At 42.8% G+C, this 27,467-nt stretch overlaps 2 protein-coding genes across 3 annotated transcripts; one reads left to right on the top strand and one right to left on the bottom strand.

The window, feature by feature from the left end:
- ttc1 (tetratricopeptide repeat domain 1) lies at positions 1-4,440 on the top strand. The gene is made up of 9 exons (XM_083769697.1): positions 1-69; positions 479-613; positions 722-1,220; positions 1,915-1,975; positions 2,193-2,314; positions 2,772-2,808; positions 2,895-3,043; positions 3,651-3,705; positions 3,936-4,440. Exons 2-9 carry the CDS (start codon positions 489-491, stop codon positions 4,067-4,069), a joined length of 1,182 nt encoding a protein of 393 aa, XP_083625823.1. The 5' UTR covers positions 1-69; positions 479-488; the 3' UTR covers positions 4,070-4,440.
- A 1,444-nt stretch (positions 4,441-5,884) lies between these two features.
- pwwp2a (PWWP domain containing 2A) lies at positions 5,885-26,045 on the bottom strand. Of its 2 annotated transcripts, none has more exons than XR_014570268.1 (3): positions 24,701-26,044; positions 13,728-17,321; positions 5,885-9,928 (listed from the first exon to the last, which is right to left on the bottom strand). XR_014570268.1 is itself a non-coding variant. In XM_083782175.1 (3 exons), the coding sequence occupies exons 1-3, from the start codon at positions 25,978-25,980 to the stop codon at positions 9,904-9,906; spliced, it is 3,669 nt and encodes a 1,222-aa protein (XP_083638301.1). In that variant the 5' UTR covers positions 25,981-26,045; the 3' UTR covers positions 5,885-9,903. The 2 variants fall into 2 exon arrangements, 1 of the variants encoding a protein (XP_083638301.1); XM_083782175.1 differs by having other exon boundaries at positions 14,958-17,321; positions 24,701-26,045.
- Positions 26,046-27,467: the final 1,422 nt, after the last annotated feature.

A 27,467-nucleotide genomic window follows, 5' to 3' on the forward strand; every position in this document is an offset into this window, starting at 1 on the left:
GATATTGGCGAAGGAAGGAAATGTCATCGTACAGTACAAAACAACATTAGCGTTGCTACTGTTAAAGAGGTAATGAAACAATGTCTTAACAAATAAACATATTAGTATTATTGGCACTTTAGCGAACACTCATTATTATTACACCCTCTAAATCGAGTCGCTATTAAACGTTCCTTGTTTCACCATAATAATGGCTGGGTTAGCCTCCCCGCCCCGGCTCTTTTTCTTAGAAGTTGTTTGTTTTGGGCAGGTAATGTGGACGAAGATTCCGTAGAACTGTATGGATCGGTGATAATCTAAAGGCTTTTAACCTAGCTATTTTTAACCTCGGAAAGCCAGAGATAACCTTCCTCTTTGGCGACCAGAGTTGGCTAACCAGTCCCAATATGATCCTATGATTAAACATGTTCTGAGTGCTATTTTCCTGTCGACAAAGGCCTCACTGGTGGCTCGGGGTTATGTCTTTGTTTCCTATCAGGTATCTGCTGATGGAGCCTTCAATAGCAGGGTCTGATGGTCTCTCAGAGTCAGAACAGATGTCCCAGAGAGAGGCTGTGCGGTTAGATTCCCCTGGCGTACAGTGCCAACCTGGAGATGGTCCTGGAGATGGCAGGTAGGATTGCATGAAATTGACTGTCAAGAGGCAGCAATGAATTGACTGACTGACTGTAGTCTGTAGCAATTTAGGAAGATCCAACAACACTGCTTCTTTGTCTTCCAGTATGAGTTCTGGTGTCCAGGGAGCTGTAGGCCCTGCTGTCTCCAGCCTCCTGGATCTGGAAGAGCTAGCAGAGGAAGACTTCTACGACTGCCAGGAGACTCTAGAGCTTTCAGACAAGACGAGAAGGACAGAGGGAGGAGAGGGAGGTAAGGGTGACAGCGATACGAAGAGAGAAAAGGATGAAGACAGGAGCAGAGTGTTTGAGGGAGAAACCCATCTTGCAGCAGGAGGTCCTCAGACTCGGTCACATATAGACACACAGAGCGAACTCCCAGACCCTGGACAGACGGGCGCCAGGCAAGGAGCGGAGAAACCTGCTGATGATCCCGGAGCAGCTGGAGGTGGATCAGCAGAGGCAGCACTGTGGGATGAGTGCACTGAGGATGGAGGTGGGATGGATTCTGACACAGAGTTGAAAGAAGAAGAGAACAAGGCACCAGAGTTTGATGATGACTACTTGAGGGAAGTGGAGAAGAACTTGACTGAAGAGGAGAGAGAGGTGAGAGAACGACTTAAGAACAGCAGACTGACACTTCAGTTGTGTTTGCCTGTTTTTGCCCTATGTTGATGTAGGGAACGGTGATCGATGTGTCTGTCTCCTGTAGCCAGACATGTCGCAATAATCTGCTGATTTTCTTTTAATCTGTGATTAATTTAGACTAGAGCATAAAATGGCAATGCAATAATGTAATTTAGTTCAAACTTTATTCCAGACACACAGGGGGTCCATAGAGTAATAATAATGCATAAAATAAAAATACCATAATGATTGTAATTGTTCGTGTTTTCTGAACCCTAAGAAACACATAACGTTAGCTCTCTCAATATAATGTTGAGATAGCTTCATATGTTTGTTTATTCAGCTGTCAATATAGAACAACATTCACGTTTTCACAAACGTAAATGCATATTATATGTTTCTACACAGATGCCTCACTCACTATATCAATTATTATATTATTACTTCAATTTAAGTTCATATGTTCGTTTCACCTCTACCGACCAAGCTTACTGGGAATCTGGGAACATGCCACATTCCATTTACAGTGAGGAAAATTATTAAATGGTGAGATCATACCACTGTCAATTAAATTGAATACATATTGGTGAAATTATTAGTGAATACAGAGAAAACGATGGTGACAGACAGAGAGAAAGAAGGAATATCAAGTGTTTTTCTGTGTGTTTCTCAGAGTCGCAGACAGGAGAGCTTGGGTCTGAAAGAGAAAGGCAACACTCAGTTCAAAGCTGGAGGTGAGTAATACTGAGTATGTCTGTCATTGTAATCACAGAATACAAATTAACGACAGACATAGAGTTGTTGTTTAGATGCAGAGACATATTTACTGCATGTATGTATGTATGTATGTTAGATTACATGTTAGATTAAACATTTAGACTTTGATGTGAATTCAGATGTATTCTACACTGGTTTGACGTGTTTTTCATTCTTATCCATGTCTCTCCCCAGAGCATGCTGAGGCAGAGCTTTCCTATACAGAGGCATTGGGTGTGTGTCCAGTGTGCTTCAGTAAAGAGAGGGCGGTTCTTTTCTCCAACCGGGCAGCTGCACGCATCCACTTGGTACGAAAGGCAAGATATTGATAATGAATTGCATTTTTAAGATAGACAGTCAGACAGGATTAGGAAGGAGGGCGTCACAGGTCACACTCTCTTGAGGTCTTTTCAGACGGGGAGAGCACCTAGTGATTCATTTTCAATAAGAGGCGTGTGTTTTGTATGCGGAGAATTTGAGGGCGACAACGCAAAAAATATAGGCTATACTACTTTCAACTTCCCGGAATCTCGGCATGTCTCATAATGACAATACCGTTTCAGTTGATCCACATGAAATCAAACCGGTTTAAACTCGTACACTGGATTGGATTGGGTCAATTGGAAATTGACCCACCTCTAAATGTGAATAAGATTCAAAAGAGGACACAGGAATGCCTTTAGTTTGAGGTATTTTAACTCTCACTTTGAGCCGTTTGTAACTTGATAATATCAACATGTTCTGTTCTGACTCCTGTTCCCCTCTCCGCTCCAGGATCTGAAAGATCAGGCCATTGCAGACTGCTCCAGGGGTGAGGAACACCAAATACTTGTGTGTGATTAATTATTTCCTATACTTTCATAGATGTTTTATATTCCATGTTCATTGTCACTGCAGCCATAGAGCTTAACCCAGAATATGTACGGGCTATCCTGAGGAGGGCAGAACTTTATGAGAAAACAGACAAGCTGGATGAGGCTTTGGAAGACTATAAGACGGTCCTGGACAAAGACCCAGGACAGCACACAGCCAGGGAGGCATGCATGGTGGGTGTTTTAAGAAATGTTTTATCAGCACACTGGCCTTTTTTTGCCCTACCCTTCTGCACATTCACAATTTTCACAGTTGCGTTTTAAACCTGCCTAGGGCTGCATAATTATCGTCTAAAGATTATTGTCTCCACCAAGCCGAAGGCATGTGGAGACTGGAGAGAGTATGTTTTGCACCCAGTCGATGCCAAATTGTGCACACACACTCCCTGGATGCCAACGATGAACCTCTGCCCCAAATCTTTTTTTTGCTAAACACATTTTTGGAACAAAATTCCTCAAATCATCCAATTGCCATCCAAGGCGTAAGAAGAAATGGCACCCTTTTCACATTGGCCTATTATAGCGCCACCAGGAGGCCACAACCTGACCTGGCCTGGTGGAGACCTGTGCCCCGGGTGGCACTTTATCTAGTTACGATTATTTTTGCTCAATATTGAGATTAGGATTATTTACCACGATTATTCGTTGATTTTAGCGACAAGCTCATGTTCATTTCGTTGTGGGAAGCCGAGATCGTGATTGTGATTAAAACAGCTTTTTCTGTTGGCCACTGTGAGCTGCACAGCAACACATGCACTCATACTCTCCCATCCCTCTACAGAGGTTGCCTCAACAGATCCATGAGAGAAACGAGAAGATGAAAGAAGAAATGATGAGTATGTTCCACTTTATTTCCTTATCCAAGGTTCTAGAATGTGACCCTGTTCATCAGCCACTTGTTCATTTAAGTCCATAATTTATTCTGTCCCCTCCCCCAAAAATGTCCCATCTGTCCCTTATTCATAATGTAGAAATTATGAATAATTATTATGGAGTTAGTAAGGTTTTACTGTCCATAATAATAATAATGTAATTCAAAGAATAAATAAATGCTGTGTCTCTCCAGGTAAGCTGAAGGACCTAGGGAACATGTTCCTGCGTCCTTTTGGACTGTCTACCAACAACTTTCAGGTCAACCAGGATACCAACACAGGATCCTACTCTGTCAATTTTGTCCAAAAAGACAACAACAACAGATAACACACAACCTACTCTAAGCCCTAAGGAGCTGCTTGTACATGTTTGAGTGAGTGGCAAATACACCTCTTTAATATAGCCAGACACTTCTTACATGCCTGCTTTAAATGCGGCATAAGACAGTTGCCATGGTTTCTCTGTTGGAGCTAGATGATGGGATGTATTTGAACTTCAAATGAACCTCATGGCTGAGCTTCTGCTAATGATGCAAAATATTATTGTCTGGTGTGTGTTTACCTCTTCTACACAAATGTATACACTTGTCGGACATGGTGAGTGATTGTGAGCCTGTGTGAGAGATTGTGTGCATGTCAAGTCTAGCACTGTGTGAGAAATGTCATCTACTGTGTTAAGACAATAAAATGTTGACTGAGTGTCTTGCTCTTTGGTATTATCTCTTCCTTTTGTAGTAAAACGTCTACGGGTAATTCACTGCTAGAAGTCCAGATACCACACTGAACGTCTATTATAGATCAGTTCCTTCCCATGGAGGGATATTATTGGAAGAAAGGCAATCCAGTTATCATCATTGGTCAGTGTAACCTTCAGCAAAGAGAAGAGAAAATTGGGGTAACCAGTATTTTTCATAAGAATATGATAATATACAGGAAAACTGGAATAATTAAACATGGAATAAATCATCGCTGCAATAGATGGTCTATTGCAGCGTAATAATACTTATTTCCTGACATGGACATGACAACAAAATGTACATTTTAACAAAGATGTTGTGTCTTTAATCTCATCTTATCCCATTTTGTCAATGACCCTTCAACAATATGCACAAGGTGGCGACAAAGAACCTCTTTCCCAGAGTTAAGACCATCAAAACGGTGGTTAGTGGTCTGCAGTCATGTAGTTTTCGGTGGTCACCTCTTCACCGAAAACTGGACTATGAATAGGCCTTTATTCCATAAGTAGGAAGCCTTGGGAACAAATGGTTACCAAGCCACGTGGCCCATCTGTACTGTGAGGTGGCTTCAAGTACATACAAAATGTACAAGTACACCCCCTCGTACTTTCCCCAGTCCAACCCTTGATGCTGCCAAGCAGGTGGTCCATTGTGTCCCATTTTTATAGTTTTTGGGATGACCTTGCCAGGGGATTTAACCCTGACCTCCCAAACTAGGGCGGACACACTAACCACAAGGCCACTGAGCTGGTGTTACACTATGCATGCACAAAATACTCAGCTCTCTAGTGTTGTACAGGGCATTATGGGTTCTGAACAACATGCTTAACCCATTCTGACCTGAGATCAGATTCATACGAGGTTTCCACTGGACACACACTGTTCTGATTAACCCATTCTGACCTGAGATCAGATTCTAAAAATGTCAGTCGTTCTTCGATTTTTCAAAAATAGCAGACCTACAAGCTCGTAGCGCGCCGCTCGTAGCGCGCCACTCGGTGGCGCGCTATGAGCTTGTAGATCTGCTATTTTTCAATAGCTAAAGCATAACATGATGCTAACACCAAAATGGGTTCCCGTTCAGAACCAACAGACAATAACTGTTGCCAAATGATAAAAGCATGACATTCTGTGATACAAACGTGTCCAGTGTGGGTTGGGCGTTAAATATTGCTACTTGGGTACTGTTGTGAATAAATACATTCAGTTTGGCAGTGGTGGTTTCGGACAACTGGACTGTACAACATAAATCACTAATCAAGTACCCTACCCAACTCCATACTGTATGTACAAAGGTTATGATGTCTTAATGTACAGTAAACACTGATTCTTACTGATGTTAAGGTAGTCTTCGCTCATGCCTAACAGTAGAAAACAATGTGAGCATAGAACATCCGAGAATCCTTAAATAGATGCATTGCTGTAAAGAAGGGACAGTGAGAGCTTTTACGAAGGCAAAAAGCAAGTTTACTGATTGTTAGAGATATACAGATAGCTTCGGTCAATAACAAACTGGGTTCACAAATTCTCATGACGATGACCTGGACCCCGCACAGACCTGTCGATTGTTCTCAAACGCATTGCTATGTACAAGTCAAGAGCAAGAAAGAAAAGTGTTTGAATATAGACTACACTATGACCACTAGCCACAGTGGGGCTGTACAGTGTCAGTATATGAAACACCTGCTGTGCCTTCAGTTCAGTGCGAATGTAGTCTGAATTGAAGGAAATGTAAACCGGTGTTAAGTGAATGAATGTTGGGTTCCATAATTCAGCTATTATTGTGTTTAGTTTTTGTCTATGAAATGCTCCCTCCTTGAGGGGACACGTGAACCTACAGTATGTCTGTGTAGCTTTTCTTCCTAAATGTTTGAGTGTGTGTGTGTGTGTGTGTGTGTGTGTAGGTCACCTACAAGATAAGGACACAGCGTTTTACCTTAGTGCCATGGCTGTGATACACAGGTAAGGCAACAAAAAGGAACTATATGACCAACTATATTGTTTTGTTCAACAATGCCCGATGCAGTCGTTCTATTGGTCAATGCCTGGGTTGAGACAGCTGATTTCTTAGACTTTGCTCGAGTGCTGTCCAATTTGTCATGCTCATAAGCAAATGAATGACACAGCTGTGATCAACATGGCCAAGTTATAGAAAAGTGTTTCAGACCATGAGTTCTCTGATGTAGCTTTCTGTGTGAACAGGATAGAATACACACTGTTGTTTGTCTCCGGTATATACTGTAGTCATGTTTATGACCTTTGTTACAAAATCAGCTATCTGTATCAACGTTCAGGTCACAATTAATCTTTTAAAATATATAATATATTGTAGATACTGTAATCACAAATCCCCCCCATCGTTCTATTTAAGGTAAAGGTTATACATACTGTAAGATCTCCAGTGAGGCTATGGGTAAAGTAATTGCCTCATAATAAATCTTTAATTATCTTTTAGGAACACACATTTACAACCATTTCTCCACTGTGGACTGCACATGACCCCTCTCAATTGCCACAAAAACTAGCATGACATACCAGTGGGACGAAAGGGTTTGCAGTCAAGAGGACAGGGAATCATTCTATAGACATTTTAGCGACAGCAAAGCTTGGGCAGCCCTCTGCACCTATAGCATAGCACATGCAATCCGTATTGCATTTATTTATATATTTTTCTACTTAATTATATTCTATTTCTCCTATTTTATGTTCACATATTTGCTTTTTTCCATCTTCAAGATCACAGATCAACGTAGGTATGAAGCCTACCAGTATATTAGATGCACAGTAAAATCCTGAGTTTATTTGAACACTTTCAGAATGCAATTCAAGCGTTTTTTTTAATGTGATATTCAGTCACTCTAGGCTACAGGCCATAGTGCCTAATTTACACTACAAAATCATGACTTTGGGCGTTTTGCTGTGCACATACAACCATTTTCTCAGTCAACTTAATTTATAAAACAGAATCGGATAATAATTCAAGTGGTGGTTGATTAGCTGCAAGGGCGACTAGTATAAATACCAGCTACAGCCAAATCCTGACTGTGGCTGGTGGGTGTCTTGCAACCACTTTGGTTGGCTGAAAGTTTGGGTAGTTTCCTAGGCTACCCTGCATATAAACTTGACCAGAGAACCAACATACTCAGTCTTGAACAGTATACTCTGTCAGTCAGTATATTAAAGGACCTTACTGGCGGTCTGTGGTGGCGTGTTTAGCCCATTGACTATGACTCATGTTATACATTGCTGCAGACCATTTTCCAAAGACTTTGTTTAAATTCAGGCCATGTCAGTGAGGTATGAAAATGTAATTGACGTTTAGGTACAGTAAGTACAGGTGTGTGTGTGTGTGAGAGAAAAGTGACAAAGAATAGACCCTGGAGAAAAGGTTTCTTATGAATGCAATGCAAACATTATAACCACACAATTATCCAACATCAACTATTCAGGAAGGTTCATCTTCGTCTTTCATCTTTAAATAACTGGACAAAATATAAACACGTCTAAAAATAAAGCCATTGAAGGGACAATTGTCCCATTGTTTATGTACGATATATGGCTGAGGCTGTTAATAAACAATGCCATGTATTGACTCCAGTATGGTCCTTTAAGTACGGAGTTGGTTCTCGTACAACACATGCTTTTTCTCTGTTGTTTTCCCATGCTGTATGCTAATGGTCGTTTGGTGTAAACAACCGTATATTATATTGCATTGTGCAAGTTTTATTTATCAAAATCGTTGTGGCGTCATATAACTATGTTTATGTGAATATGTGCTTTCAGGGATAATGGGCCTACTGTATCTGCCCCTTTACAAATAAACCAAACAAAATATCCTATATAAATATAATTTTAATGTTCAAAGTTGACATGAGTGGACGCCATGCCAAATGACATGGATCACAGGTTGGTTGGGAACCAAACAGATTGTAGTTAAAGTGCATTCCCTGTCCACATTTAAAATGTATTTATTTTATTCAAGTTTTCACTTCAGTCAGATTACAACTAACTATGAAGAATTCAGGCATAGCAAATCTAGATAGTCACAACCACACAAGATAGAGGGTTAAACAAATTGACTATTTTGTTTGATTTGTCTATAAATGTTAGACTGACCACTAGCCTGCAAACAAATATCCACATTGAATGTAGCCATGTATGGAGTCATTTCCTATTCATAAAACAAATGAAATAATATACCAATGCGTGGTTAACTCAATATCAATTCAAATCAATATCAATGAGAAAATGTATCTGCTTGTTTGTGGAATTTCCTTCAGTCAAGTAAATTAGTTAATTCAAAGTACCTTTGCTTGGACACCATCTTTTAGTGTACTTTATACTCTGAGCACTATCCACATCTCCCCAAATGTATGTAAACACTGACTTTATGTACAGTATGCTCCAGGGCCATATTATCCATTGGGGCGGCGGTCCCAGGGCCCTTGGTTCTCAGGGGCCCTTCATGAAAACTGGACTGTGCGCTGTTGTGGACATTCATAGGTTGTTGATTGTGTTAAATTTAGGTCAAAAAGATGATAAAAAGACGAAACAACCCAAAATGTTCTGGCCTAAATTGATTGAATCTGATTGCCGTCTGCCCACGTGTTGGTATGTCCATTATTTTTGTATGCCAATTATGTTAACTATGTGCCTACATCATTGTCATTATGTCAAATATCCTCTGTTTATTGTACTTTTGTGTCCAAAAAAAGGTTTGCATAGGAAACAAGTGATATTATCTCACATCAGAGGCAGATTGTTACACTCATTTAGTCATTTTAGACTCAGGAATGAGATTCTAATATAGACTTTTTCTTTTCTTTTTTCCGTTTTCTTTTTTTTGCAATGTAGCTGGGTAAAAACGACTACCTAAGAAGTTCTGAAAGGTAAACACAGGAGGGGGGAATTAATGTGTTCCTATGCGCATTGGTATTTGGGATATTGTTTAACACAAACTCAGGTACTATACCTGCCATGAGCTATAATAAAATTACACTGTATACCATTTACTGTGGTTGAGTTTGGTGTCTGTCCTACGTCTAGCTCAGTGTACATTCTGTTCAGAACTGGGATATACTGTAATACTGTGTCCGCACAGTGTCCTGTGATATGTGCGTGATAATTTGCATCAATCTGGCCAATTATTATTTTAAGCAGTCAAATCTCTCCTGAAACATGTTGACACCGTCTGCAATTTCCTTCAAGAACAAACCCAGGGTTTTACAGCATGATTAGTAGGCGAGTGTATCTCTGCATCTCTTATAAATATAGAATTCTTCATCCCGCCCCAACCCCATTTTGTTTTTAAATAATAATAATTATGTCCATATCATTATGCTATCCTTCCCTCTCCTCATTGGACAGCTCTTGTCATGGCCCGTCAGTCTCTCCACCAATGGCAGTGTTCAAGTGTAGTCGCCCATCAGCAGCCCTTCAATGTTGCAGCACTGGAGGGGGGACAGAGAGGTAGTAGAGAGGGAATACAAGAAAAGGGAAATAATGAAGGGAGAACAGAGAAAACAAGTTACGGTTATTGTTCAAAGCAGAGTTCAGAGCGTCTGATGCAAAAATAATAATAACTATCAGAGGTGGCGCCTAGTTTTCCTACAGGGTCTGAGGTTTCCAAAGACATTTGAGTGCTATTCAGAGCCATTTTAAAGCTGAGTCAGTAGTGGTACACTCTTCACCGGCAGATAAAACAGACAAAGGCTAAAACAAGAGAATGTAGTCTATGTCACATTCACAAAGCATCCTGGCTAAACTGTGAGCTATTCGACCACAGCACGTACAGTCTCGCATTTAAAAGCCAGGCACCCATTGCTGAGGCAGAAACCGTAGGCAACACTGGAGTACAAGATATGCTGCTCAATGCAAAACTAGTCTTCCTACTCCTTCCTAAGCTGGTTCCCCAGCTATTATGATCCACATAGCATTGGAATGTTTTCTGCATCACACAATCCTCAACACGTATTTATTTTACAGAACAATACATAACATTAACTATAGGCTATAACTAGGCTATAACTATATACAATACAATTATAGTGATGTTATGTAGACAGCACTATAATTGTATTGTATATAGTTATAGCACGCCATAGTACATATGTATAGCATAGTAGTAAATATGTATAGTTTATATGTATAGTGTATGTATAGTTTCATTATATAGATATTCCACTGTTACTTTCTTAGCTTACGCATGTTTCATGATATTGATAAATGCTTTTATGTGATGTATTCCCATGCTTTTGTTCTTGCTTAAATGTAAGTCGCTCTGGATTAAGAGCGTCTGCTAAATGCCTAAATTGTAAATTGTAGGCTACTTAGCTGACTGGATTCCCAACTTCCCAAGGGCTCTATACATAGCCTTTTGCTCTGCAGTCTCTACACTATATATGTGTGTGTGTGTGTGTGTGTGTGTGTGTGTGTGTGTGTGTGTGTGTATATATATACATATATATATATACACATATCTATATATCTATCATATATATATATATATATATACACACACACACACACACACACACACACACACAGGAAGGGGTGGGTGCACATTTGCATTGATAGAGCTCTTGCACAAGCATGTCATTGGACCCAAAAGTTGTATCAGGGACACTTTACTGTAAACAATCCTGAATTCAGACCACTGTTAAACTGCATATGTACAGTACAGGATGATAAACTATGTACATTTTGGAAGGATATGCAAAAACAAGACATTGTTTTTACATGCCCAGGTTGTCTGAATATGTCCCCTTACTTTTACACACACATGGAATGTATGAGGCTGAGCCCACCCGACCTACCCTCTTTCTTTCTGTGGACAGTCTAAAAGTAGAAAGTATTTTTTCTCTGAAGGTATCTAGTGTTGGGGGTAACATATTACATAACCATTACAAAACTATTACTTTAATGAATAGGAAAGTAATATAACTTGTTACTTTTAGAAATTAGGCAATAGTATTCAATTACTATGGCAAGTAACATTACTTTCACAAACTGTTTGGGTTCTAATAAAATCACGCAGTTGCACACTGAAAATGCAGTTTGTATGCCATTCACTATTAAGACTTTTATTATATAACCTATTTTATTTTGCATGTATTCTAATGCTGAAATAGCATTTTAATAGCCAAATGACATTATCGCAGTACTCCTCTCTATTCTATTTAGCCTATCATCTTCCATTTAATACCATGTCTAGTCATTTTGTGCTAGCTTTGAGGGTATTCTGTACAAGTAATGCACTGTATTACATTTACATTCCTTTGGCACAGAAAGAGCAAAGTTAATGTTAACGTGACATCACTTTTTTCTTTTCTTTTCTATTTTTCATTCGATTTTGGAAAGTAACTCCAACTGGGTACATATTGCCCCTGTATCTTGTGTCCATGTGTCATTAGTTCAAGCCATCAACGTGCCTGTGCAACAGTAGAACTTCTACGGGCTGAATTAAACCTACAGCAAGCAAGTGCAAGCAACTCTCATTGACATACTGTCTCCTTAATAACATTGTTTTTCTACCAACGTTTTTCAATTATGGAAAGAGCTGGAATTAATTTGGTGATAGGGATATTCTTTTTCTTTTGTTGCATGTGAACTGCACTTGTGTCTGAAAGGTGCTCTATAAAGATTATATTATTATTATTTGACCACGGCAAAATGTGTTCATTGCAGTTGATGCTTTGACTGTGTGTGTTTTGGTCTACCATAGACCCGTTATGTATCTATAGCTGTGTGACTAATGAATTAGCAGTCATTTAAAATCTTACTAACAACTTTTGGTATGGACTACTAGCTAGCACATACTCAAATTCACCTGCAACTTTAGATTTTACCATCCAGTTTGGTTTTCAGAAGCATGTAGGACCTCCAAATGATGCGTTATTGCATTCCAACTAAGTATACAAACATCATCATCCCAGCCTGCTAATAAGAGTTGTGCTTCTCCCAAAAGCTACTTGGCAAGAATACCACCGCTTTACCTACAAATCTGCTGTTTTTAGACGAGTAACTCATTACTCCAAAAGGTCAACTTTAAAAGAATGTGGAAAATATACACTTTCCAATTCATTACTTTTTGTAGGACATTGGGTGAGTGTAGCTTCATTATGCCATCTCTAGGATAGCAGAGGATGGAGTTAGGGTCAGGATGTCAACTTACAATAAAACACCCAAAACACACCCAACATTGAAGTTACGAGATATTCATATCAGGAGTATCTTCAAACAACTGAATAAATAAACAAAAGACAACAAAAAATAAGATGGTTAAATTGCCGAGATACTTTGAGAGAAACACACAACCCTGAAGACCCAATTTACCACAGATCTGTTTGCAGGTGAGAGATAGGTCAACAGAGCATGCCCCCCACCCACCAACTGTTATCCGGCTTCTGCCCCTCTTCCTGCTTAGGCCCAATATAGATTTCTGTGGCTCCAATTTCATTCAGCACACCAGTACTTGGTGGTACAACCGGTCACAGTGCCCGATTTAAAAAGGCACAGTGACGCCTAATCACCTCCACCAAAACCCCCTGTCCCAACCCCCAGTAAGGCCAAGTACAGACCATTAGGCCATGTCGAGGCTATAGCTGACCCTTGTTCTCTTGCTGTCAATGTGAATAGCAATGAGAAAAAGTTCCCAAAATGACGACTAGGTAACAGCATTTTTGGAAGTTTGACAAGTTTATTTATAATAGTTTTTTTTTTAAACATCAGGAAAAAAAACATTTATACAAGTCAATTCTTCAACTGGGGTTTCTCTTTTCTCTGTATGTTTTATTTATTTTTTTAACTTCTTTTCCAAACGGCTCTTGTTTGTTTGTCTTGTCATTCCCCTATACAGTATTCTCTGATCTGCAAACAGATGGTAAAAAGAGTCCATAAAATAAACATTACAAAATAAAAAAATTAAACCAGGGAGGACAAATAAAAGCCATCATTATCATAACAAGACATTTCTCGTGCTGAAATGGTTATAGTCAGTGTGTCCTACCCGACAATCTGTCTCTACATCAATTCCCCCAATAGTGTTCCTCAAACTAGGAGACAGGGCTACAAAATGGGTCACAGACGTATGCTTGGTGAGTCCCCACATAACAAGGTGAGACAAAGTAGGATGGATTACCCATTTAAAGGTTTAAATGTAACAAAATCTACTTTTATCTACTTTTAAACTGTATGTGTAGCTGGGAAGGGGTTTAGACTTTTCCCAGCAGCACCTGAAAACTCTCTCACCTTGAATGGACCCACCAGGAACAGCAAAGTTGTGATCTATTGACAGGCCTTGACCCAGTTGAAGTGACACAGCTACTTCCTAATTAAAAAACAACATCAGTTGTGTTTGTTGGTTCTGAATGCTTGAGAAGGTCACATCCCATATTACACAAAGTACAGAAATTGCTTTTTCTGTTTTAGCGTTCCCTTCCAAGTCCTCTCTCCGACCTCAACCCCAAAACAAAAGGTGAAATACGCTTATTTCTCCATTAAGGCCAATTTTGTTAGTGTGAATAATAATACCGCACATGTAAAAGTTTCAAGTTCACAGTGGAAGAGGCAGATCATCCTGGGAGCACAGAAATGATTTATCTTAAAGAATGAGGATGATGGGTAGATTAATATGTAAGCTTCTCTAAATGTGGTCAAAGCACAACCTTAACGCTTCCTCTTCGTAGAAGAATACAGAAGAACTAAGGGAATGTCTGATTCCACAAACGGCACAAACAAGTGTGAACAGCAGAACAGGATGTAAAACGTGGTTCTCAGATACCTGCCCACAGCATACCACTACTGCATCCCACAAGCTCCGCTAGCGAAAAATAACAAAGGTGTGGACACAGGGGAGAATGTGTCGAGCTTCGTGTTTGACTAAGTGCATCTTAACCATCCATCCAGCCATCAGTAATAACCTCAGAACCTGCAGGAAAATGTAGAAATGTAGAAAAACAAAATTATCACCATCGTGATTTCGCCTACATGCTTGTACTAAAAGGGGAGGACGGGCCCGCCAAATCTTTACATAGAAAAGGAAAATCAAGAACCATGAAAAAAAATAAAACATTTAAAACTACTATTATTCAACAGCATGGTTTTCTCTCTCTCCACGACTCCATCCATCTATACATCCTGTTGCCTCAGTCTTTTGAAGCAAAGAGGAGATATGGAGAGTGTGAGGGATGGGGGGGGTTCATCTCTGATCCAGGGATGAGGGGGGTTGGAGGGACTGTATAGATTAGAAGCAGCAGGAGGTGGGGCTGAGTGTGTGGGTAGGTGGGGTGGTGAGGTGATGGTGGACCAGTGCCATTTCCTGCCCTACCTTGTTCCCCGCCCTCCCCAACATAGACCCTTATTTACACAAACACTCTCAGGACTCAACTCTCACAAAACACACACACACACACACACCCTCTCTGCCTGCAACTCCCTTTGTCCTTAACTCCCGTCCCTTTCGTTTCTCCTTGCCCTTACGTCTCAAACTGCGTAAGGAGGGCGCGGACCTCCGGCGTCAGCTGCTTGGCGGCCCGTGCAGCCTCAGTGATGGCGCGTCGGTAGGGTCCCCTCCTCTTCTTGTCAAAGCGAGTCTGGAAGCTTTCCAGGAAGGGGGCAACCTGGGCCAGCGGGAGGAACGAGGTGGTGGGCGATCCGAACCAGGACACTCGAGCCTCCTGCAGTACAGCGAGGCCTGTGCCAGATCCCCGGGAGATGGTGATGCCCAGGACGCGAGCCGGCCACCAGGGAAAGCCGTAGATCTTGGCCCAGACGATGTCTCCGACGCAGACGGTGCGGCCATCTGGCGCCGCGCACTTCAGCACCGACTTGGTGAACGTTGGGGTTTTGGAAGAAGAGGAAGAAGATGAAGAAGAACATGTTGATGACTTGCGTCGCCTTTTGGGCTCCTCTCCTCCTCCAGCTCCATCCTCCCCAACCACCCCTTCTCCTTCTCCCTCAGTGACCATCTCCTCCCCCTGCCCCTCTTCACTTCCTTGGGGAGGAAGTGTGAGGGAAGGAGGAGCAGAGGTATCAGTGAGAGCAGCGGATGAGGATGAGGCGCTAGGAAGGGATTGAGAGGAAAAGGAGGGAGGAGGGGGAGGGGTGGAAGAGGAGGAGTATGAGGAAGAGGAGCAGTAAGATGAGTGGATGAGGAGGTCTCCAGGAGGCAGGAGGTCAAAGGTCTCCATGGAGCTGCACTCAGAGTTGGTGGACTTGAGGTCCTCCAGGTCCAAGGAGCCTGAAGAGGAGGAGGAGTCAGCCTGCGGGTGGGATGACGAGGCCTCAGCAGATACATACACAACCAGGCTCGCTCTCCCCTGGCTGACTCCTTCTCCTCCTCCTTCTGTACAACCTCCTGCCATCCCTTGCTTATCATGCTCCTCTGCCTCTGTCCCCTCCCCCTCCGGCTGCCTAGGGGAGACCTCCTGCACCTCCACAGCAAAGCTAGTGACACCTGCTGAAGCAGACGGGGAAGAGGACGGGGAGGGCACAGGGGGGCAAATAGGCACATCAGGAGATATGTTTGCAGCGGGGGGCGGGACTTGGACGAGGGGCTGAGCTACAGCCTGGACAGGGGAGGGAGGGTCAGAACTTAAAGCAGGCTGCTTTGGAGGAGTTGTGCGAGCGCTCGCTCTGACAGAAGGCAGACGTAGCTGCTGTTTGGGAGGGGGATTTGGGGGTGAAACCTGGTTGTCCTCTGTACGATACCTTTGTGGCTTTATGCGCATCCTAGGCGGGAGCGGTGTGGCGCGGGGATTCGACCCGACAACTGCCGTGTTGAGGTGCTGCAGTCGGCGCGTGAAGTGGATCTTCTGATTCTGGCTGGCCTCCTGTAGGGATGCTGAGCGTGTCATGGTCTTGGGCCCCGTCAGTGGAGAGTTGGCGGTGGCAGAGCTGTCTTTTGGCTGTCTCCGGTGATGGGGAGGCTGCTGGGAGGCGCTCTGGGTCGACTGGATCCTGGGCTGAGAGGTCCTGGCCAGCTTTTTCAGAACATGCCGTGCCTTGGAGCATTCCACAGCAGAACCTTTCGCTCCCAGAACCTTCTGCTTAGAGTTCAGCTTCAGATGGACACGGCTGCTATTAGCCGAGTGGGACACAGACGACGAAGAAGAAGCCACACCCCTTGGGATTCGACCAGAGGAAGATCCCGAAGACACTCGTAGCCCTGACGCAGATCGTCTGTCTGCCACGCCTCGCGCTCCTTTGTCCTCTCGTGGCGTTTCATTACGTAGCCGTTTGCTAACCACAGAGCCTCCATCAGCCTGCCTCCTCCGCTTGGCGGCGTCCTCACCCCGGGAGTCAGATGACGCCGACGGGCCCCTGCGCGCCTCCCGGGGGACCCCGCCGTTACCGCTCCCCACCGCGCACTTGCACTTGTCACAGAGCACCTGTCGTGGGCGGAGCTTGATGGCATTCATGATGGACGTGGGCTCCTCGCAGCGATACCGCCGCTTCGGCCGCTTGATCTTGCGGGGGGGTGGCTGAGGTAAGGCCTGGTTGTACGTGTCCCTGATGAAGAGTGGAGGAGGGTACGGCGCCCCTTCCTGGAACAACGGAGGAGGCTTGGAGCTCCAGGGGTGAGGAGGAGGGGCAGTTTGGGAGGGCTGTGGGGTTGCTGCCACTGCCTGCCCCTCCCCCCTAAGACGCTGGTGGTCGGGGCCTTCGGAGCAGGCGATGTCCAGGTCTGCATGCGTCTTTGCGTTGACACCGTCAGGCCTTTCTGGTTCCTGGAGAGGCTGCTGCTGTTGTTGCTGGGTTGGTTGTAGCTGCATAGTTAATTGGGGTCTGTCTTTGTAGTCCCTCTTGGGGAATACGGTGATGGGAATGCCATAGGGACCAAACCTGAGGGGAACAAAGACAGATGAAAAAGACAAGACAGAAAGGTTAAGTATAAGGTACAGTTCGTCAACATTCGGAATCCGGGATCTGCGAGTTTGGGCTGAGCATACCACAGGTGACGTATAGAAGTACTGTTCGTATGTACCGCATGAATTTCATCAATCAAAAAGATACATTCACATAATTCAGTTAAAAATATATCTCACTGGAGGGCCATCGCATTCAATTATTAAACATTCAGATGTAATAAAACGGATAATACTGGCTCTCTGATGATAGCTCCGTTCTGTGTTTTATTGGCCACATCTTGGGCTCGCCTTAACCTTTATTCCTAAACTTATTTTCCATATTTTACTATCTTGCAAAACATTTTAAAGTAGTTCAACTAGCCATTCTACAGACACGTGAGCTTGTACATCAGCTATTTTTTTTCACTTAATTTTTATTGATGAAAAGACAAGGACAACAAAAAAAGAGACAATAAAAAAAAAAGGAAAAAACTAAAACAAGGCTGCATTTTTCATATTACAGGATACATTCATTGAAATACTCATACATTATCGCTAGGCTGAAAGAAGAGATCCCACTTTTCATCTTCTTGTAGTCTAAGTATGAATGTTAGTTTTTCCATTACATACAGTTCCTCAGTAATGTCCATCCAATGTTCTTTCGTTGGTGGGTCCTGTTGGTACCAGCGTTGTGTGATCGCTTTCTTACTTGCTAAGAGGGTAGATCAGCTATTTTTTTTTTACTATATATTTTTTATCCCACGATTTTTGTAACCCATTTTTCACCCCTGTGTCAATCATCTAATGTGATCCTGGGCTCTACACACCCTCCACCAACCTAGTCCCCCATATATGGGGGACAAGGGGAGAGCAACGGACTTGAACTCATGCTTCCTTCATGCCCGAGTGTCCAAATTGCTCCTTTACACCTGACAGGGGGGAGTTTCCCTGGTTGGACGTAGCGCGTGGAAGGAACACGTTATTCCAACCAGTTCCTTTCCCCTGCATCAGGCGCCCCGGCTGGCCAGGGGGAGGCAGTTTAGTGACCAGGATTCAGGAAGATCAGCTATTTAAACCATTTTTAAATGTTTTTTCCAAAAAAATAAGTTAAGTTTAGGGATAAGGGTTGGCACAAGATAAAGCCCTATCCAAGTATCCATGTCTATTCCACAGACATCTGTTGCCTTCCCCTGCCTTTTGGGCTGAGCTGATGTGAACTTATGTGTCTAGAAAGAATTGTGAGTAATAAATACATCACACAATCTGACCAGGAGGGAAGACTTGAAGGAGATGGAAGGAAAGAGCAGATTGAGAACTAAAAGGGTAAAATAGTTTCTATAAAAGGATACCGTATTTCAAAAGATCTGTCCTAATATGGGAGAAATTGTACTGTTGGCTATGTGTCTGATGGTTTGTGTGTTTATTGCCTTCTATAGATGAATCAACCAGCAACGCAGCTATGATTGCCTACAGGTCAGCGCTCTGTGGATTTGTCTACTAAAATACTTTTTGAAAGACTTTTAAAAGACTGAAGTTTGCCACCCTCTCACATTATAATACACTGAAAGACTTTTTTTAAAGTCTTTGAAAAAATACTTTAATTCCAGCCTTACACGTCACCTACATACAATTTCACTGTAGAACAGTGCGAAATGGAATGTTATGATTCTGAAGACGCAAGTCGTAATAAAGTCATCACTAGACACTGCTGCGCACTCTCTATAGTTTAGGACTGGGTATTGCCTGCAACCACATGATACGATACATATCACAATACAGAGGCAATGAGGAATAATGACCATGTGCTACAGTATTTACTACAGGAGCGCCTTTATTATTCTGTACTAGAGCGGTGCCCGTTGGGCACTGGCCTACTTGGAACGATGCAAGTTGGAAATGCATGCGCCAGCCAGTTATTATGTCTGTGTCCCTTTTATGCCCATAGGTTCAAGGTTGTACTTTGTTACATCTTGTGTACACAGGTACATAAGAGTAAAACTTATTTTTGTTTGGCTTCCTTCAGACCAGAGCCATCTAAGTTACGATATAGAGGGGGCAGAAACCGAGCGCTCGAGTGCTGTTCATGCAGCCTGAACTGAGCCAAGCTGGAGTTGGAAATACGTTGTTTTTAACGAGGGCGGCGCAAACAAGAGCTATTTTAACCCATTCTGACCTGAGATCAGATTCATACGAGGTTTCCGCCGGACACACACTGGTCTGATGAACCCATTCTGACCTGAGATCAGATTCTAAAAATGTCAGTCGCTCTTCGATTTTTCAAAAATAGCAGACCTACAAGCTCGTATCGCGCCACTCGGTGGCGCGATATGAGCTTGTAGATCTGCTATTTTTAAATAGCTAAAGCATAACATGATGCTGACACCAAAATGGGTGCCCGTTCAGAATGGGTTAAGCTTGTGTGCAACATGACAACTGTTTTAAAGTATTGTACAGTAACAACTCTCTATAATGTTTAGCCCGGGAAGAGACTTTTGTGCTGGTTCTGGACAACCAGCTATCCGACCGACTCGACAGCGGGCACTGCACTCCCTGTGGGGGTGTGGAACGTGTGTCGAATTTGAAGTAACGCTCGAGTTACGTGAATTACAGACGTATGTCGTACACACAGAGATGTGGTGCATTTACTGTATATTAGGATAACAGAAACAAGGCTTTTGCACAAATTAAAACAATTACATGTCAGGCCCAGAGTTATTTAAAGTTAAATAAAATGTTTCGATTTCTTTCCTAATATAAGTTTATTTTTTGTTGCAACCAATACTGTTGAAATCTAGTTTATGACAAATCTATTCCGTCACTGTCTAATCACATCTGAATGTTGAACATGTTAGTCGACAGCCTAAGCATACACTGTTTACACTATACATGAAAGGTCATGTGGGCTGCTGTAGTCTTGTGCCCCCGTCAAAGGCACATGAAATGTCTTCTAAGATGTACGCACAATGCGTATATCAAAATGTTATGGACGTTTGTTATCCAAACAACTTATGTTTTCTTTGTGCATACGTGTTCTCCAGTATAGTTTTTGTTCTCCACCTCATTATCCTTATATTCTTCTGTGGTTAATGATTTATTATAGTTGTGTATACAATATAACTACATACTATACATACTGTGACAAGACAATGATGTTACCTGCCTGTGTGACTGTACACACATAATGCCTTATGAAAACAATGTCATGGAACCCTCCTAGCCAATCACAGGCAAGCAGGAAGTTCTCAGGGAGCAGGAAGTGAGGACAATGGGTGAAGACAAAAGGGACAGTCAGGCCCTTTTTGAAACTAGCTCCTCGATACTCGCCCTACACACTTCCACTCGGTTTGAGCATAGATATATAAATAATAGAGACGGCACTGAGATTCACCTCCCATCAGTGTAGGGTGAGTGGCAAGGAGATAGTTTCAAAAAGGGGGCTACAGTCAGCTGTTGACATCGTGTGAGATTTTGCGTCCGAGCATAGACATGGTAACGCCCCGCCTGCCTCTGATTGGACTAACGAACTGCCCGTCTTGACTGTCCACTGAGGTGGATATAGACCGATTCCGTAGCGGGTCTCATGGTCGCAGCCTACGTATTTCCTGTAGGCGGACTCGACATAGCTGCGGGAGTAAAACCCTCACCAGGCGCACCTCTTCCACTACAGTGAACGGCAGAGTGACTGATGTTAGTTTGCCTCAAACTTTACTCCTTTACCTGCTTTTTTACTAACACTAACATTACAAAGATGCCCAGAACATCAAGATGAACAAGGCTGCTGTATTTTATACCTCATACTAAGCATTTAAAGTATGAGGTATAAAGTACAGCAGCCTTGTGTTAATAAAACAGAAATATTTGGTATTGGGTAAGACTTGCGTTATGTATCTTTCACTGCTTTGTCTCAACCATTACTCAATGGCTCTGGTCTCCGCCACCGCGGTGGATATTAGACATTCCGTTTATTTTTATTTTTATGTTGCCACTACTGTTGGAGCAGCCATAAACTACACAGGTTCATCTCGATGTTCTGGGCATCTTTGTAATGTTAGTGTTAGTAAAAAAGCAGGTAAAGGAGTAAAGTTTGAGGCAAACTAACATCAGTCACTCTGCCGTTCACTGTAGTGGAAGAGGTGCGCCTGGTGAGGGTTTTACCCCCGCAGCTACGTCGAGTCCGCCTACAGGAAATACGTAGGCTGCGACCATGAGACCCGCTACGGAATCGGTCTATAGCTATGCTGGATAGTCTGATGCGAGATTACACCATGGTGGAAAATACTACAAGTACGGTATGATGAAGAGAACTGTAAGCTTTATTTTTGTATTAGAGGCAAACTAATATTGTTTATGTCATTTGCTTTGATGGTATAATTGATTGAACATGTACGCCGTAATATGATTTAATTTGGGTGTGTTCCAAATAAAGTGTTTGTGTTGATTATTGTGTAATTTATTTGTATGTGTAAACTTCAAACATTAACATTGTACTGTAAAATGGTCTATTTTCCCATGATCTTTATCTTTTTTAGTATAATAGTATATAAGTATAGTATATAATATAATATATAATAGTATTAGTTTACTATAATTAGATTAATACATGATAATCAACACTAACACTTTATTTAGAACACACCCAAATCAAATCATAGTACAATGTACATGTGTGCTCAATCAATTATTCAATCAAAGAAAACGGCATATTAAACAATACTAGTTTGCCTCTTCTACAAAAAGGCTGCATTCTGTCGTGCGTGCCAAGCTGTCATTCTATTGTATTATTTCCCACTACAGAGTAAACTCGCGTCTCGGAGGAGAGTCAAGACGGGCAGTGTCGGTAGGCCAATCAGAGGCAGGCGGGCGTTACCATGTCTATGCTCGGACACAAAATAGATTCACGTGTTCACATCCACTAAAAGCTTCCTCTTCATAGCTAACTTAAACTAAAGAGCTGCGAAAGATGGATTTAGTTTATTTTCCACCCTTGTTCCGTTTGAAATAATCGATTTTCTTCATAATTCATTACATTAATATTTTAGTCAGACTGTTTCAGGGTAATTTGAACATCAAATTCTGAGCCGAACAGTTATTGCACACAGCAATAACCACAATTACTATACTGAGTACACCCTCAATTCTGTTGACATTCTCCACTCACATCCCTTCATCAACACCTCCCTCCTCCCATCTTCACTCCTCTCTCACTTATCCAAGGCTAGTTTCTATATTCAGCCCATTAATTAAACTGAGAGAAGCTAGTGTGATTCTGTGTAGCTGTAGCACCATGAATATAGGTGGCATCTTAATTCTCTCCATCTTCCCAATACAAGACACAATGAACTGTGAACAAACCAGTAGCACTGTTTTGACTGTAAATTAAAAAAAAACATGTGTGCTTGGGCATAATGTCACTTTTTATTTATGCCTAAATGGACTGCAGGTTATGGTGCTAAAAAGTACACATCTTCAAATTATACCAAATATGTTTGTTGATGGTCAGTTGGTGTTAATTCACAGAAAAAACTAGAACTTTCCGCATCCATGTTCTTGTATACACCAGGTCCCAGGATGGCCTGGTGTTTAGTCTTTGGGTTCATACCTGAATAGTCTCTTATGTTCAATGCTCTTAGTGCCCTGTCCCACTGGTCATTTTGTTCACGTGTCTAAAATTAGGATACACTGACTAAAGTGATCAGAAAATATTTGATTTCACACAGCTGCTGCTATGTTGTTCATTACATTTGGGGCATTGAAGTCAGGAATGTTTGGATAAGACTAGTGTAACAAATAGCCACTTGATTCTTGAAAGAAAGCTGCACACATTTTAGTAGACACAACAGCAAGGACTGGATTTCCTTATCTGGGGTATATCATTTTTGTATTACCATAATACACTGAACCACTTCATTTAGAATGTTTGCCATGATTTAAAATAGTTGAGGCAATGATAGTTTTGTGGTGGTGGACTGAAAAAATTGCATCTTTGGCCCATGATGCAAACCACATGAACCACTATTTAGTTGGTTGGCATTACCAACACAGGGTTTTAATAAGCTTAGCTTAAGCCTTACACGGTGATGCCCTCTTTAACAGGACTATCAGAAGACCATTTTACCAGGAAATAGGCATTTGGAAGCAAACACCCTTCAGGCATTCCATGAATCATGAGCCAAGCCTACCGATATTAAGCTACAGAACACTGCATGCCTATGTAAATAAGCGTTTATCATCTGACTAAATCACGACATGGGCTGCCATATGGTTAGAGAGCTACGTTATGTTATTTCATGGCAATAAGCATCAGGTTTCTTATACAAATATGAAGTGTTATAGGGTTAATAAAAATTACATTTTGAGAGTGGACACTGCAAGTATGATACAAACATACACAACCTGAAAAGACTTCTAACATTTGACCAGATTTATGAGACCAAGGAAGTACTGATGGGACTGTGAATGCATTATTCAAGTTATGGAAGTAGGTCAAGTCTGTGTTCAAGTGCTCTGGACACACAGACATAATTTGCCCTCTAGTGCATGTAAAAATATTAGACTACAGCTAAAACTTCTGTGCTGATATCCTTTATATTTTGTACATAACTAATAAATAGGCGTTCCATTGAAGCGTGTTAGGTTGTTCTGTATGTACATGGCTGATATGTAGGTATGTTTGCACTAACCTTGTGGACATGACATGCATGGCGTGTATAACAAACTACAGTACATGAGAGCTTCCTGGATGGACCGAACATAATCTCCTCATGGGTGTCCTATTGAGGAACTATTGAGGTGTGAGTGCATACTGTGCAGCACAGGCATGTGCACCCCTCTCTCCAGTACCACCTACTAGACCTAGGACTAAGCCTACAGTTGTACAGTAACCCCCATACAATTGCATTAAAAGCATATACCAATATTTGCCTAATAATCCCTTATATAGGCCGACATAGATAGTAACCAAAGTATTTATCTGATGCCACTGATGATCACACGATTTATTCTCACAGATGGTGGTATTACATTTCTTTCCTGCATGGATGTCTTTCCTTACACACTAGACTAGACTGCGTGTAGGTAGGCCTGTAAGAATTACAAGTAAGATCACGCCAGGCATTTACTGTATATTGACTGTGTACAAGTTAAGTATCTGTAGTTTGCCATGGACCTAACAGTTTTTCTAGGACTGTCTAGGACCCAATCTAAAAATGCTTGTATTGTTTGATATCATAAATAATATCATATGATTTGGTCCATACTGTCGGTACTACTCGGTAAAGAGAATAGAGAGAACAGTGAAACACACACCCCATTCATTGAGACATTGAATTGTGACTAGTGCAAATCGTGTATTTTTCAGTGGTCACCACCAGTTACCTTTTGGACAAGTCCATTAGCACCCCAGAGAATATCTTCTCGCCCACCCGGAAGGACACCACCAGCGCGTCATCGATGATGTGGTCCAGGGAGACCCGGACCTCGGAACCGGGAGTCAGCTGGTCCACAGAAGGCGGCTCGGAAACCACATGGCATGGCAAGGAGGGATTCGACTCGGCGCCGCTGCTGGGGTCCGCGGCGGGCTCGAGTCCCATGCCCAACTTCTCCTGCTTCAAGTGTGTGGCGTCTATGAGCCTCCGTTTGGGCGAACGGCAAGGCGACGAAGATGGACAAGGGTCCTGCAGAGTCCGTGATCCCGAAACCGACGAGGAGCTAACGTTAGCCGGGGACACAGTCACCGACCCGGCCTGGCCCGTTACCGGGAGCTCGTCTTTAACAGCGGAATAGTTTTTGTTCTGGGTTCCGGCAGCACTAGACGATGAGAAATCACAATTATTGATATAAGCTGTCGCTGTGTCCATGTCCGTGTTGGCAGTTCTGAGAGCTACGTGGACCTGGCTGTCCTTTAGCGCTGTAACGGTACCGTCCCGCAGCCCAGCATCCTCCGCAACATCCTTATAAATCGCGGAACCGGGATTATTCTCAGCGGGTTCGGGCGGCCCCAGCTCGGGCATTATCAAAGACCTATATCCGTCTATAATATCCACCGGTTGGGATATTCTAGGTTCGATTCGGTTCAGATAATAGTCGTTGGTGGTGGTCGGTTCCGCCGGTTCTGCCAACGACAGCCCGGCTTCCGTTACGGGCGGGTGAGCGGGGAACGAGTGCAGAAAGACGGCTGAGGGCTGAGAGTCCGCCGTGGTGATGCTCTGGTGGTAGACAGCCTGCACGTTATTAGAGCCGACCTCTGCTTCAACCACCGCCGCCGCCGCCGCGGGAGAGAAACGCTCCACGGCTATCAGACGCTCCCCTGCGCCCGAGAGCGACGGCGCGTATTTCGACAACAGCTCTCCGCCGTCGGATGCGTTAACGATTTCCTCCTCGCCACCAGCACGGGAGATGAAGGCTTTTCCCGCCGCGGCTTCTAGCTCCGGCCTGACATGGCCGCATTCCTCTACCACCACATCCCCATCCTTCAAATGGGGGTCAACCAGGTCCATAAGCGGCGCGTATTCATGCTCCGGCTCGGGCCCGAGGCCAGCTCCCCGGTCTGACGGCCCGCCCAGGCCCGGTTCGAGGTGGCCTTCGTCGTCTGTCGCTGCTGCTGTTGTTGTTATCGGAACCACTGCAGCTCCTGGCTCTGCAGCCACGGCAGCCATTTTCCTTCCGCTTGTGCTCTAGTGGCCAGGCCCTCCTCTGCCTGCGATAGCGATTGAGCCCGCCCCCCGCAGCGAAATGACACTTACTATTGGTTAGTGACTTGCCGAGTCGTAGCTGAGTGGTTAGTATTCACGCCACTCAAAGTAAGGCCAACTGGAGACCTCTGTTATGATTGGCCACTTTTGTTTGGCTCTGTGAACTGTCCACAAGGGGCGACATTGTATTGTGTGGTAACTGGTAATACAAGGAACAAAAACATCAAAGGATACAATCTACCTGGCAATTTGTATCAAATCCTACTAAAATACGATATTAGCATTAATTAATGTTACACAGCCTAAAGCACTAATCATGGGCAGCGTAGATATTTAATTTTTAATTTTGAAAATGTATTCCCATTTTTCCCCCCAATTGCCCAAAGGCATACAATTTCCAAATAATAACATAGGCTATAGGCTGTTAACATATTAATATAGCACATTTATCAAAAAACTTATCATACACTTGTGCAAAACAAAGAAAGCAAGACAATTGTGTGAAGTAGACAAGCACTACTGTGCACACAGTCGCATAAGATAAACAATGGTAGTACAATAATGTCTGTGCAGTGTGAGCACATGCCCTGGCCTGTACCAAAGCTCCAAAGAAAGCCTGGCTAACACAGCTTGGAATGTAATTTCATCAAATGTCAAAGGAATCAGGAATCAGTGTGCTGCTGTTTTTGCTGTTCATCCATATATTCATCCACCATACTACCAAGTGCATTACATTGTACTTATATTTGAATGTAGTACTAGTAGTAGTAGCCAGGTATTGTCCTGCCCAATGCAGGATCTAACTATTTAATTTCCACAGACAACGTCCTGGTGACTTCTGTTCCATGGCCAAGAACATTGGTATTGTTATGGACAGTCAGCTCTTATTCAAGGCACACATTGCAGTGGTCACTCGATCCTGTAGGTTTACACTGTAAAAGGATCTGACTCTTCCTCATCCAGGAGTCAGCCCAGCTCCTTAACCAGACCTCCGGTCATATCAAAACTTAACTACTGTAACATGCTCCTTACTGGCATGGCCTACCAGCATGTGTACTCCAAATGATCCAGAGACCAGAATGCTGCAGCACGTTTGTTCTTCAACCAGCCAACATTTTCACATGTCTCCCCTTCCTCCATTGACTCCGAGTTGCTGCTCGTACAGAGTACAAAACAGTAACAAGTTTGGTCCAACCCTACAACCCCTCCCGCTCTGTGAGTCACTCTGGATAAAGAACACCTGCTAAATGCCTACATTTTAATTGTAAATTGTAATACATTTACTTATTGCAATTACATTAATTGTAGCTTGCTCTACCCATGCCCTCACTGTATTTCAGCCTCGCTTCTGCCGCTGCTATGATAACTGCATTTCCCCCGAGAATCAATAAAGGTAAGATAGGGTAGGTAGGATGAACTTTATTGATCTGCAAAGCGGACACATGGTTTGC

Source organism: Protomyctophum parallelum, assembly GCF_964188405.1.
Source record: "Protomyctophum parallelum genome assembly, chromosome: 1".
NCBI classification, from domain to species: domain Eukaryota; kingdom Metazoa; phylum Chordata; class Actinopteri; order Myctophiformes; family Myctophidae; genus Protomyctophum; species Protomyctophum parallelum.

Bases quoted from the DNA above. Each gene is read 5' to 3' on its own strand.
- ttc1 (XM_083769697.1), top strand. From the start codon at position 489: ATGGAGCCTTCAATAGCAGGGTCTGATGGTCTCTCAGAGTCAGAACAG. The intron at 1,221-1,914 runs GTGAGAGAACGA...TGTGTTTCTCAG, and splicing joins TGACTGAAGAGGAGAGAGAG to AGTCGCAGACAGGAGAGCTT. The intron at 1,976-2,192 runs GTGAGTAATACT...GTCTCTCCCCAG, and splicing joins CACTCAGTTCAAAGCTGGAG to AGCATGCTGAGGCAGAGCTT.
- pwwp2a (XM_083782175.1), bottom strand. From the start codon at position 25,980: ATGGCTGCCGTGGCTGCAGAGCCAGGAGCTGCAGTGGTTCCGATAACA. The intron at 17,322-24,700 runs GTAACTGGTGGT...TGTTCCCCTCAG, and splicing joins CTAATGGACTTGTCCAAAAG to GTTTGGTCCCTATGGCATTC. The intron at 9,929-14,957 runs GTAAGGGCAAGG...TCCCCCCTCCAG, and splicing joins CTCCTTACGCAGTTTGAGAC to TGCTGCAACATTGAAGGGCT.